Here is a 12,925-nt window from a genome sequence, read left to right on the forward strand (position 1 = left end):
TTATGCTAGTACCATACTGTCTTGATGACTACAGCTTTGTCATAGAGCTTGAAGTCCAGAATTGTGATGCCACCAGCTTTGGTTTTATTTTTCAACAATCCTTTGACTATTCGGGGTCTTTTCTGGTTCCATACAAATTTTAGGATTATTTGTCCCAGCTCTGTGAAAAATGTCGATGGTATTTTGATAGGGATTGCATTGAATGTGTAGATTGCTCTGGGCAGCACAGACACTTTAACAATATTTGTTCTTCCAATCCATGAGCATGGAACATCTTCCCCCTTTCTTTGTGGGGATGACATTATTTTAAACAGGAATTCTGAATGAGCCAAGGCAGTAAAGAGGGACGATCCGGGCAAGCCCGAGGAAAGGGGCAGTCTGGTTCAGAGCCCATGTGACTCTCCCGGGATCGGCTGCTCCGTGTCATGAGTTCTGGCCTCTCTCTCCCTGCAGCTTGTGAATGCGACCCCCAGGGCTCGTTGAGTTCCGTCTGCGACCCCAATGGAGGCCAGTGCCAGTGCCGGCCGAATGTGGTTGGAAGAACCTGTGACAGATGCGCTCCTGGCACCTTTGGCTTTGGCCCCAGTGGCTGCAAACGTAGGTTAATCAGAACCATCACGTGTTCACTGGAGTGAGTCTGAGAAACACCCATGGGTTCCGTGGCTTCGGGAGGCGGGGTGTCGCCCCACAGATGATCACCCGAGCCCTAGGCCTCCTGATCCAGGCAGCAGGGTGCTTCTCTCCGGGGCGCGTTTGCACTGAAGGAGTTTCTCAAGGCGGTTCCACGGTTGCCTCTTTCTTCAGCTTGTGAGTGCCACCTGCAAGGATCCGTCCACGCCTTCTGCCACCCCGTCACCGGCCAGTGCCAGTGTTTCCAGGGCGTGTACGCTCGGCAGTGTGACCGGTGCCTGCCCGGGTACTGGGGCTTTCCGAGCTGCCAGCCCTGCCGGTGTAACGGCCATGCCGAGGACTGCGACGCAGCGACGGGGGCCTGCCTGGGCTGCCAGGACTACACCACGGGGCACAACTGTGAAAGGTATGTGCTCGCGGCCGCTCAAAAGCAAAAAGGAGGAGATGGTTTGGGGGCGGAGCCGACAGCATCTTAGACAAATGCCAGGCAGAATCTCTGCCAGATCCCAGAAGGTTTGTTCATTTCTGATTGCCTCTGTATTTCCTAGGAACTCATTCCTTTCTCCAGCATGCCTTTAGTTGATACCTTCTGTGTGCCAAGTGCTGTGTTGGTGCTGGGGGTATGGTGGAGAACAAACGTGAGCTGCCCCCTCTTGGAGCGCCATCCTGGAGGTCAGCCTAGATCTGGACAGAAGTCCTCGGTCTCAGCAGATTCTCGCCAAGGATGAGCGTTCTCAAGTGTGAACGCCTCCTTTGGGTCAAAGTAGAAACCAGATCCAAACAGAATTAGGCATTTCACACCACTTTGTTTTTTGAGACACTTTAATGCTGCTCCAGCTTCCAGGAGGGCACATAAAATGTGAGAAAGACCTGTTCTCCAGTTAGCAGGTTAATTGAATAATTATTATGGATCTAGAGCATACTGCACTAGATACAGCAAAAGAGAACCTAGAATGTGCCCCCAAATAACATTACGGTCAAGCTCAGTAGCTAACAATCCACGTGATGAAATTACATGCTGACTTACACTGTTCATTACTGATGAAAGGCAGATCTGCGACAAAAACTGATTTTTTTTGGAGTGATGGTCCTCACCTTTTACCTCAATTAACATCCGTCCACTCTATCTGGGACTTTTGTTTTTAAAATGTCAGCAAATGCCTCAGTGCAAAAATTGTTCATCAGATGAAAGAGAAATTGCCAGTGGAAATTGAATATATGATTAGCTTATGTTGGGACGATGTGCATGGAAGCAAATACGGGGTTTTCAGCTCTGTGCTGGAGTGCTGTTCAAGAATCTGGAGGTTCTGGGGTCTCCTGGGTGGCTCAGTCGGGTAGGCGTCTGCCTTCAGCTCAGGTTGTGATCTCAGGGTCCTGGGAACATCGGGCTCTGGGCTCAGTGGGGGAATCTGCTTCTGCCTCTCCCTCTGTGTGCTTGTTCTCTCTTTCTCAAAAAAAAAATAAATCTTAAAAAAAAGAAAAAAAAGAATTTGGAGATTCCAGTAACTACTCCTTTGAATAAAAATTATTCCTTCCAACCAAAAAATTGCCTTGTAAGAAGATAATAAGGAAACAGTTATACGAGACTTGAAAGGAAGAAATTAACATATTGAGGTCATCTCTTGTTTTCTGCATTAAGATTTTCGTTATTGTTCTTTGGGAAGTGTAGGGTAAGTTCAAAAAAGACAGATGAGAAAATCAGATTAGAAAGAACAGGAGGGTGAGGCTGGGAACCCAGGTGGTCGTCCACCGCGCAGTTGTGAAATCCAGGGGTGGGGCAGGGCAGGGGGGAGGGGGCAATGTGGCAGAACGAGCATCCCCCGTGAGGAGAGCTGGCTCGATATTTGTGATTGTGTTCGATTTTCTTTGTAAAGCACTTTGTTTCTCATAGGAAAAATGTGAAAGCCCTACGTGGGGATGACAAAGCTTTATTAAAATATCTGGGATTTTGTGAGCCAACTTCTCATCACTCTTTTCTTCATTCCAAGATGATCGGAGTTGCAGTCCTGTGAATTTGAGCAGCCGCTCTAGGCTCAGCTCATTCTCAAGTGGGGAAGAGGAGGGAGAGGCAGGAAATGAAAACTCAGTTTCTGTCATGAGGTATCTGGATTTATCACCTAGAAAGGCCCCCTAGAAAACTTTCTCAGAGCCCGTTGGACAAAATTACTTCATCTCTGCTGACTTTCCCAGCCCATAACTGGAAAACATGTTCTTGTGTCCTGTCTGTGTCTGATTAAGTAGAAGGTTAATTTCCTCTGAACAGTTTTCCCTTCTATTTCTTCATCTCCCTCCCGTACTCCATTAAAAAAAAAAAAATTACCCATTTCAAAAGAAAAAAAGCAAAAATACCCCTCCCCACCAAAAAAAAACCCCAAATAATAAAAACCATGAAAAACAAAATGAATTGAAAATCAGAGCTTAGGTTCAGTTCTGCTCCTAGCCTGTTGCAAAGCCCTGGGCGAGTTAGCTCACCTCTCCGAGTGTCCAGCCGTCTGCTGGTAGAATAACTGGTTGGATCTAATGATCTCCAAGCCCCTTCCCCCTTTGTTACAGGGAGGAAAAGCAAGCGAATTAGTCGTGTTAAAGAGCAGCATCTCATAGAATTCCTTGCTACAATTCAGGAGGCTGGATTCAGAGCTTGGCTCGTTGCTATCTGCTGTGTAAAGCCTTGTGAGCCATTGAACCTCCGTGGATCCCTGATCCGTGAGGAGAGGAGGTGGGGGCTGATAAATGACGTCCCTCGTGCCTCTCCTAGTTTAAACGCCCCTAACAGATAGACACAGGAGTCCCACAGCTGGAGAGCACCCTTGTCAGCTTGGCTGCTGGTAAAGGCTAGAACGCGGAACAAGCCACCATGGGCTTGCTCACTCGTCACCCCTCCCCGGTGTGGGCAGACAGACACAACCACACATGCCTTCCCGCACCCCCTTGGCAGCCCCCACCTCCTTCCCCAGACTCTGTAAAATGTGAGTCAGGGCAGGCGGGCAGCCGAGAGGACAACAGGGTGCACGTGAGGAGAGGTACCTCTGCTGCTTGGGGAGGAGGGAGTGAGGTTCCTAACGCAGCACGCTGGCTCATGTGATCCCCAGACAAGCAGCATCAGCATCACGCGGGACCGACTAAGTCAGAAATGAAGGGATGAACGCGGTGACCTGTTCTAACGAGCCCTCCAAGGGGTTCTGATTGGAGCTGGCATTGGAGAACCAATGGAAACCTTGGAAAATTTCCAAGGAGAACCTTGGAAAATCTTCCAAGTAGAAACATGAGGAATGGGGTTTCTGAGAACACGGTTTCTGAGACTCCTGTAACTGGTTTCTTACAATGGTGGTTCATGGCCCTCTCTCCTCTGGGACTGACGCAGGTGCTTGGCCGGGTACTATGGCGATCCCATCATCGGGTCGGGAGATCACTGCCGCCCTTGCCCTTGCCCAGACGGTCCCGAGAGCGGACGCCAGTTCGCCAGCAGCTGCTATCAGGACCCTGTGACCTTACAGCTGGCTTGTGTCTGTGACCCTGGGTACATTGGTAAGTAGGGTCTGGATTCCCGGAGGAAAGGCTGTGTCTTTCTGAGTTCTAGTTGACCAAGAAGGACAAAGATGAAAAGGGAGACAATGTGGTGTCATGTTTACAATCCTTAATTAAAGCTGAAGGGAACGTGACATACCAAAGGTGCTCCTTTCCCCGTTTGGCGTGTGGAGTAGAGGAAATTCTTGAGTCCACGACCCTGCTCTAAGAGCAGGATGGCAAGCTCACTTGAATCCGTGAGTGGATCCCCTTATCCAGCTCCTGGTGGGAGAGGCTCAGCGGGGTGATCTGGCCACGTGGTGGGCAGAGGGCCACCGCACCCCCCCCAGACGGCCAAACTGGCTGAACTTGATACGTTTGTGGTTGCCGATGACACTCCCGTGATCTGCCAGCACTCGAGGAGGCCACGTACTTGTGAGCTCTCCCTTTAACTTCCTCCTTAACCCACGGATTCTGGTATTAGCGATGCCTGTCCATGGCTCAGAAGTACTGGCACAGATTCCAAGCCCTCCTTTCCCGCTAATGACGCGGTCACCCCAGGCTTGGTGAGGACCTGGGTCAGCGCTGTCGCCAGGAATGTCGGGGGGACTGGACGTGTGTGTCAGCGGGCTGAATGGCTTGTGCTCGGTCCCTAGGCTCGAGGTGTGACGACTGTGCCCCGGGCTTCTTCGGCAATCCCTCGGATGTGGGGGGCTCCTGTCAGCCCTGCCAGTGTCACCACAACATCGACACGACAGACCCGGAAGCCTGCGACAAGGAGACAGGGAGGTGCCTCAGGTGCCTGTACCACACGGAGGGGGAGCAGTGCCAGTTCTGCCGGTCCGGGTACTACGGGGATGCCCTCCGGCAGGACTGTCGCAGTAAGCTCAGCTTCCTTCCTTCACCCTCCTTTCCAGGGATTTCCACCCCCTTCTTCACTATCAGGGAGACGTTCATCTTCAGGTGTCTGTTTTGTCTGGGAAAACACCTGTCAAGCTTTTTCTCTGACAAAAGGAAGATAGGATTGACATCCCCCCCACTTTATTTATTTATTTTTTTGGTTACATCTTCATTTTCTGGTAGGAATTCAAGTCCCAAGATAAGGCTCAGTGCCTGAAGGAGGCACATGATAGAGGTCCTAAGTACTCACTCCGGCCAGCCCCTGTCCTCCTGCCGTTGGGGGACAGAGCCTTCCCGCCTAATGGGGAGAAAGAAGGAGCATCTCCGTGGTGTCTCTTCCAGAACTCTCCTTTCTGTCTTATCAGGAGATCACCCTGCCTCTCCTCCCAAGGCTGCTGCCGCCTTAGGCCCCACTGTTGGTATAGACACGTGTGGAATGCGGAGGAGTGGCAGGACGGGATTCCCTAACCCACTCGCAGGGCCTCTACCTGCTTTGTCTGACACATTCGTCGCTGCTGCTCCCTGCTGAGGGTTTGAAGTCCTCAGAGCTGAAGTCCCACAGCATACATCTTTCGTGTGTGTCATTTCCAGTAAAGTCCTCAATTTTAACACGATTTGCCAGCAGCTGATGAACTATTTCAGAAATGCTGCTAGGCCAAGTGTGTCCTTGTGCCCGTCTGCCTGGGAAATGTCAGAACTGTCTACATCGTAAGAACTGAAGAACAGCGTTTTAGTGGGGTTTTGTTTTGTTTGTTTGTTTTTGGTTTGTGGTTTTGGTTTTTTGGTGGGTTTTCGTTTTGTTTTTATTTTTGTTTTTTGGTTTCTTGGGGTTTCTTTTTTTTTTTTTTTACTCTCCTCCTTTCCTTTCCCTCTTTTTTTTTCACCCTAAAATATTTTTTACTTATTTGACAGGCAGAGCACAAGCAGGGGAAGCAGGAGGCAGAGGGAGAGGCAGATTACTGGCAGAACAGGGAGCCCGATGAGGGGCTGGATCCCAGGACCCTGAGATCATGACCTGAGCCAAAGGCAGACACTTAGCTGACAGCCCCCCAGGTGCCCCCATTCCTTCCTCTCTTGTTTGCATTTCTAGGCCAAAACCTGGCAGGGAAGATCTTAGCCATTAGGATGTAGCTACCTCTCATATTGTCTGTGTGTGTCACGGATTTTCTGACCGTGTTGAGGCTAAGTGAATCGGGTCTCACCGTTTGCTTTCAGAGTGTGTCTGCAATTACCTGGGGACAGTGCAGCAGCACTGTAACGGCTCTGACTGCCAGTGCGACAAAGCCACGGGCCAGTGCTTGTGTCTCCCCAACGTGGTTGGGCAGAACTGTGACCGCTGTGCACCCAACACCTGGCAGCTGGCCAGCGGCACCGGCTGTGACCCATGCAGCTGTGATCCTGCTCATTCCTTCGGGCCGTCTTGCAATGAGGTGAGGCGCCATGGTGGGGGGCAAGGAGAGGACACTCCCCTTTAGGGGCCCGGGGGTCGGCCAGCACCCTCGGTGGCTTTGCCTCAGTTAGAGAAGGGGCTCCCTGACTTCCTTGGGGTCGCAGCCTCGCAGTCAGGGCACACAGCTTGGCAAACACAGCACAGACTGGTAATCAGCCCTCCCGGGGTGGCTCGTCGGGCTGCCCCGGGCTGTGGGGTGTCCCCATCGGGATGTCCGTCGGGATGTCCCTCAGGATGGACAGGTGTGCACTGTTTGCATTACTACCTGGCTGCTGATCCAGACTCTTCACCTGACCATACAGCCTGAAAGGAAGCATGTGGGCATACAGGCCTTGTAAGCTGTGCTGTCGCTTCCTGACACACTGACAGTGATGTGCTCCCCACGCCAGATGGGTCGCAGGTGGCCTAGGCTCACTAGCGGCGTGTGAAGGACTCTGGAAATAGAGCAAACTGTGCTCTGGGCCCCCAGTGCTGGGGGCTGGGGGGGAAGTCAGAGTCGGAGGGGGCTTCTGGGGCAGTTGAGTCGTGCTTGTCTCAGCCGGCCACCGAGACGGCAACCGTGGACTGCCCGGCGGCCACCGGCCCGGCTGACCAAGCTGTGTTCTCTGGCCGCAGTTCACGGGGCAGTGTCAGTGTATGCCCGGCTTTGGAGGCCGCACCTGCAGCGAGTGCCAGGAGCTCTTCTGGGGAGACCCCAACGTGGAGTGCCGAGGTGAGGCCGGGAGCGGGGGTGTCCTCAGGAGGACGCTGATCGGGCCGGGGGCTGCAGGCACGTGCCGCAGCTTTTTGGTACCCGGGAATGGATTTGTGGGTTCTGTGACATCCAGCCCCATGGAAGGGCAGGTGGTGAAAGGGGACCTGCTGACTTCCTGCTCCGTCCCCAGGCAGGGGAGTCTGCCCCCGCACAGGGGCTTGTGCGCACCCTGGAGACACACACAGTGGCTTTCTGACACACTTCTGACCCATAGGGGCTCACCTTAACGACTGAGTTCCGCAGACTGATTTCTCCACCCCTGTGAACAGGGTCTTGGGGCCGGCAGCTTCCTTCTCAGCACATGCAGAGTTAAATGGAGCTTCTGGTCACCATTTGGTTTGGTTCTGGTGCGGACAGTGATCAGCATGCGGTCCCCACAATGGGAACCGGAGGGCCACACCCTAGCAGCGCTCTGCCTGGCAAAGGAGGAGGGGACAGGAGCTCCAAGTCTGTAAATGGGAATAAAAGCCAGATTCTCACTTAGGCTTGTGACACAACAGGAGTATGAGGGAAAACTTGACATTTTCTGCGGAACAAAAACTTGTTAAAATCATGTGGATCATAAGGGTTGCTTAATTTTCCGTGCTGTTGCAATTTTGGTTGTGACTTGCCAGATATTTTTTCAGATCTTAAAGCAAAGGCCTTTGCAGGGAGGATTTCCATAGACGTTTCTACTCTGGGTTTCCTAGTCTTTCTTTCCTGCTTGGGTTTTCCTCCCTACGTTTCAAAATTATAAGTATGGATAGCAACCTGTGTAGTTTTTTAACCGTTCTTTGATATATTTTCCTTGGGGCATGTCTGAAATTGTAGGTCCCCATTGGACTCTAAATAAAAGGTGATCTTTTTCTTTTTGGGGGACAGCTGTGGCAAGAAATAATACAGATCTTCCCAGCTAGTGGTCCGCTGGGCATCTCCTATCAAAGGTCAGACACAGAGACAATATGCGTTCCTTCAGTCCCCCCATCTGTTCCAGAACAGTAGGGCAAACTTGAGTGGACAAGCACTGAATGCCGGGCATATGATCTTTTGTTTCAATGGACGCTTAGCTAGAAGGTTTATACCAATATCTCAGGTTAAGGTTTGTTCCACAGGTGCTCCTTCCTTCATCGGTCACTAGTCTCAATGTTGGTTCTTTGTGGGATCTGGTTTTCTCATTTCCATGAAAAGGTCTGTGGCATAACAGTGGGACATCTTTCCCCTGTTTCCCACAAGTAACATCCTGTTCAAAATAGGGTTTCTCAGGGGCTCTAATCACTCTTCTCAAAGATTCCTCCATCTCATAATGCCCCAAGGGCTTGACTTGCTCCAGATCATGGCTCTAGGGTCACGTATAGCCTGATTCCACCAGCCTGTGTCATTGGCAAAACAGCATTGGCCGCCGAAGCTTGCTGACCTTTCACTCCATGTCAGCTTTGTGAGCATGAAAAGCCTGTTCCCCGGAGTTAGTCAATCAGAGAATTGTTCACTGAGCGCTCAGAACTTCACCCCTCACCCTTTCATCCTCAAACGTTCAGCTCTAAATCTGCCAGAGCAATTGTGGCTCATAGGAATAGTATCAGCTTGTTCTGGTCAAAAGTTAGATCATGTATTAGGGACTTCATGAAGAGGGAAATCCATGGCACCCGTGTCCACTGACTACTTCGTGGTGTCCAGAAGAAAGATCAGCCTGTTACGTCAGAAACTGTGGGGACCCAAATGTTTTGGACAACCAGGGTGGACCGGAGAAATGTCCTTACCTACAAAGGTTGTAGAGACAGAGAGAGAGAGTTGGGACTTGGCCGTGGGGAGGTCGTGGCTGCCACTGGGTCTTGGGTGAATGGGACGACAGTGGGGCAGGGCTGGTATGATCAGATGAGGTTGGGGCCGAAATGCAGCAGCACGTGGAGAGCAGAGCTCTGAAGGGACTAGAATGTGGTCACTAATGGAAATGGGGGGACAGGGTCCGACAGTGAGAGGGGACGAGAACAGGTGTCATCCAAAATCAGATGCGACCATGGGGAGGGAATGGGACTCCTTTTCTCAAAATAGGTCATTAATTGTCAAATAGTCTTCAATGTCAAATCTTCCATGGCCCAGACTGAGACATTCTGGTGCCACTTGGTAAACAGCACCCTTCTAGGAAGACTTAAGGTCATGGCAAAGTTTCCTCCTTATGGAAAAAAATGTAGTCATGAGAAAGACAAATGAGTGGAGCCTTAGTCGTAGGACTTGTTGAATGTTCCTATTGTCCAGGCGGGTTGGGGCTCTTGGCCAGTCGTCCCAAGTCTGAACAAGCCTGCCACTGTGCCGGGGATGGAGAGAATCCCATCCACCCACCGGCAAACGTGCCGGAGAAAGCCTCAGCTCGGAGTTCTGCACGGTGCCCCTCCGGAGTCAAAGGGTCACACGAGGAATCTTTCTGTTGATTCATAGATAGCAAAGGGAGGGCCTCTGGCTGTTGGAAAAGGCCAGCACAAGTGGGAAATGTGGGGCAGAGGTGAGAGGCCCATCATGTTTGTTTCTCATTTCAGATTGTTTTTAATGGAAAAATGAAGTGCGTTCCTTTGCCCAGACATGAATTTTTAGGACGCTTGTATTCTTTTCTCAAGCTGGGATTTGTTTACAGCTACCTACCTTTTTCTTTATTTGCTGCATGACTTGGGAAATCAGATTTAATTCGATTCTCTAGAGGGCTGCAAATACTCTCGGTAGAGGAAAAGCTTATCTTATATGATCCTAATCACAGCACATGTGTCCCCTGCAGGCCAGGCCAGGCCAGGGGCAGGCAAACCAAGACTGCTGTGCACCCAGTGCACCCAGCCCATTGCCTGTCCCCGTACATTTGTGTCTGATCTGTGTCCTGCAAAGCCTAACTATTTCCTATTCACGCCTTTTATAGAGAAAGTTTGATGAGCCTGGTGGCTCATTTCTTGCAAGTGAAACCATTCCTTCCCACCTTTTGTCTCCAAACTGACATCATCTTAGCAAAGCCAGAAATAAAATAAAATGAAATAACATGGTGGGGCTGAGGAGGTAGAGAATTTAAAGCAAAATCACATTTCTTTTTTAAAGATTTATCTATTTACCAGAGAGAGAGAGAAAGCACAAGCAGGAGGAGGGGCAGAGGCAGAGGGAGAAGCAGACTCCCCACAGGGCAGGGAGCCCCATGCGGGACTCAAGATCCCAGGACTCAGGGCTCATGACCTAAACGGAAGGAAGACGCTTAACTGACTGAGCCACCCAGGCACCCCAGATGTCAGGTTTCAGAGAGGAATTATTGCTCTGGTTAGAGCACAATAAGGACGATATATAACATGAAGGCTCTTGGGGGAGGGTGCGGGGGAGCCCTCAGGAACCCATGTACCAGAAACCCATGGGGAAGACTCGGTCTCACCAGACTCTGAGAGCTTTGACTGCCAGGCCATGGAGGATGGACTTTCTTCAGTTGTTGGAGGCACCTGGAGGAGGAGCAGGACGGACGCAAAGAAAGCAGGAAGTCGAACCTACTGATTGAGAGGCTCACAGGCTACCATTTCCTGTTCTGGGATTGATTTGCCAGTGTTTTCTTCTTGGCCTCAATAGCTATAAAAAGGGTGCATTTTTATTCATGCTCCTAGCTCTTAGAAATCACATTTTAAATGTAGTAAAAACAGAGGAAACTTACCGCCTAACTGAGAATATATCTACAGAGGGAGGTGGAATTCTTTTTTTTTTTTTTTTAAAGATTTTATTTATTTATTTGAGAGAGAGAGACAGTGAGAGAGAGCACGAGCGAGGAGAAGGTCAGAGAGCGAAGCAGACTCCCCATGGAGCTGGAAGCCTGATGCGGGACTCGATCCAGGGACTCCAGGATCACGCCCTGAGCCGAAGGCAGTCGTCCAACCAACTGAGCCACCCAGGCATCCCGGGAGGTGGAATTCTTAATGGCTCTTTACAGTGATTACAGGCTCATTTTTAAAATGCTAGTCTTCATCTTCGTGACTTGTTCATCTTAAAAATCGGGCCACAATGTTTGCTAAATACTTTATTCTCCTTTCTAAGAGCAAGTTTTCGATCCTCTGCCAGAGAATCCCATGTCTTAAAACAGGACTGAGCTGCCGGTCCACTGGGACCCCTAGCCTTTCCTCTGAAGAGAGGAGAACCACCACTGGCCTTGTCAGAGACCATAGGCAAGGTTCAAGTTTCAAGGTTCAAGTTTTAGATCCCAGTGAGTGGGAGCTGGGGTTGGAGGATCTCCTTCATCATTTCAGCGTCTGTGATGTTTTCAATTATCAGGTGAGAACCAACCTTTCTGCTTCAGCGGAAAGTGCTCTTGGGGAAGCAGGGGCGTGGGGGTGGCCTTTATGCAGGGCGGTACAGGTGGGCCTTCCCGTGCTCGCCTCCCTGGCATCCCCAGGACAGGCGCAGCAGTCAGAGAAGGGAGCACGAGAACATGGGAGCTTAGGGGGTTTCCCACTTCAGCCTGAAAACCTGATACAGTATAGTCCTTCGGTGACCTTCTGGAGAAAGTTCAGGCTGAAAGTTTTTAGTGATGAAACCCCAGTCCCTCCATCTGTGAGATTTGAGTCTACATTTCAGTTAGAGGAAAGCGATGTCGGTCAGTTCCGCTAACCCAGTCCTGTCTTCTGGAGAGAGCCGGGGTTCTGCCTGTCCTTGGAGCCCTGGCCTGCCCTGCAGCCCTAGCCCCAGAGAGGGAGAAAAGCCTTCATGGGGGTGCACTTGCCTTCTAAACCCTACAGTTTGAGGCCCATGTTCTTCCCACCCAAGGATGTCCATGACAGAATGAGAGCCAGAAAGCGAAAAATTATTAGAGAAATTAGAGAATATACGCACCCATCTTTTGCCCCAAGTATGAATCCAGTAAGAACCTCTTTAGGACTGAATCAATGTGTGCTTTTGCATTATCTAGGGGAAAGAATTTTCTAAACAGACTAAAAGCATGTGCCCCATCTGCCTCAGTCACCCCAAGTCTTGGAGAGAGGATAAGGCGCCCGTCTCCTGGGCCACTTAGGCCCCGCATGGCTCTGCGCGCTGGGTTGGGGGACGGGGGCAGACTGAGCAGTCCCATCGTTTACAAACGGTGTCAAGCATTCTTCTTCCCGCATAGGTCACTAGGTTTGTGCCTCTGCCTACGTTGGTCAGCTTCCAGAGTCATGACTCCGCTCCAGCTCCGCCCCCTGAAGGATGAACAAATTCTCTTATGTCCTCCCTCCCTGCTTCCGTTCCCCATTCTCACCCTCCTGCCCTCCTCCCCTCTCACCCCTACAAGCACACTGACATACAGAAGGAAGGCTAGAACAGGAGGGGAACAAACAGGTCTGTGTCCGCAGCACATGACAACTGTTAGAAAGACAAATTCTCAGGTCCCACCCCAGACCTGAGGATTCAGATTCCAATGTGGGGGGTCGGGAGTAGGGAAGCAGTCTGTTTCGTGAACCCTCCGGGTGATTCTGATGTACACCCGAGTTTGAACAGCTGGGACCTAGATGACCCACGGAATTTCTAGCTTTCCGAAAGGTGACTGAATTTTACCAAATGACAGGAATCCATTTCTAAAATTTAAACAATGTAAACTCTTCATCATCAAATTTCTTCCTCTTCTTCTGAGCCTCAGAACTGATGAAGGCAGTGGTTTCAGACACGTTTCCCATTATTTCTTCCGTGTTTCTCTAGGGTGTCTCTCCTTCTCTCTTCTCTCTCTTTTCTCT

General features: G+C 50.7%; 1 protein-coding gene across 3 annotated transcripts in view; it reads left to right on the plus strand.

Annotated features, from left to right (window-relative positions):
- LAMB1 (laminin subunit beta 1) overlaps positions 1 to 12,925 on the plus strand; it is a 69,164-nt gene that overhangs the window by 39,291 nt on the left and 16,948 nt on the right. For all 3 annotated transcript variants that reach the window (XM_044245802.1, XM_044245803.1, XM_044245801.1), the window contains exons 19-24: positions 454 to 597; positions 805 to 1,036; positions 3,992 to 4,155; positions 4,791 to 5,015; positions 6,250 to 6,464; positions 7,100 to 7,196. In XM_044245802.1, the coding sequence (XP_044101737.1) occupies positions 454 to 597; positions 805 to 1,036; positions 3,992 to 4,155; positions 4,791 to 5,015; positions 6,250 to 6,464; positions 7,100 to 7,196 (1,077 nt within the window). The remainder of the gene's footprint in view (positions 1 to 453; positions 598 to 804; positions 1,037 to 3,991; positions 4,156 to 4,790; positions 5,016 to 6,249; positions 6,465 to 7,099; positions 7,197 to 12,925) is intronic.

This window comes from Neovison vison, chromosome 4 (assembly GCF_020171115.1).
Source record: "Neovison vison isolate M4711 chromosome 4, ASM_NN_V1, whole genome shotgun sequence".
NCBI classification, from domain to species: Eukaryota; Metazoa; Chordata; class Mammalia; order Carnivora; family Mustelidae; genus Neogale; species Neogale vison.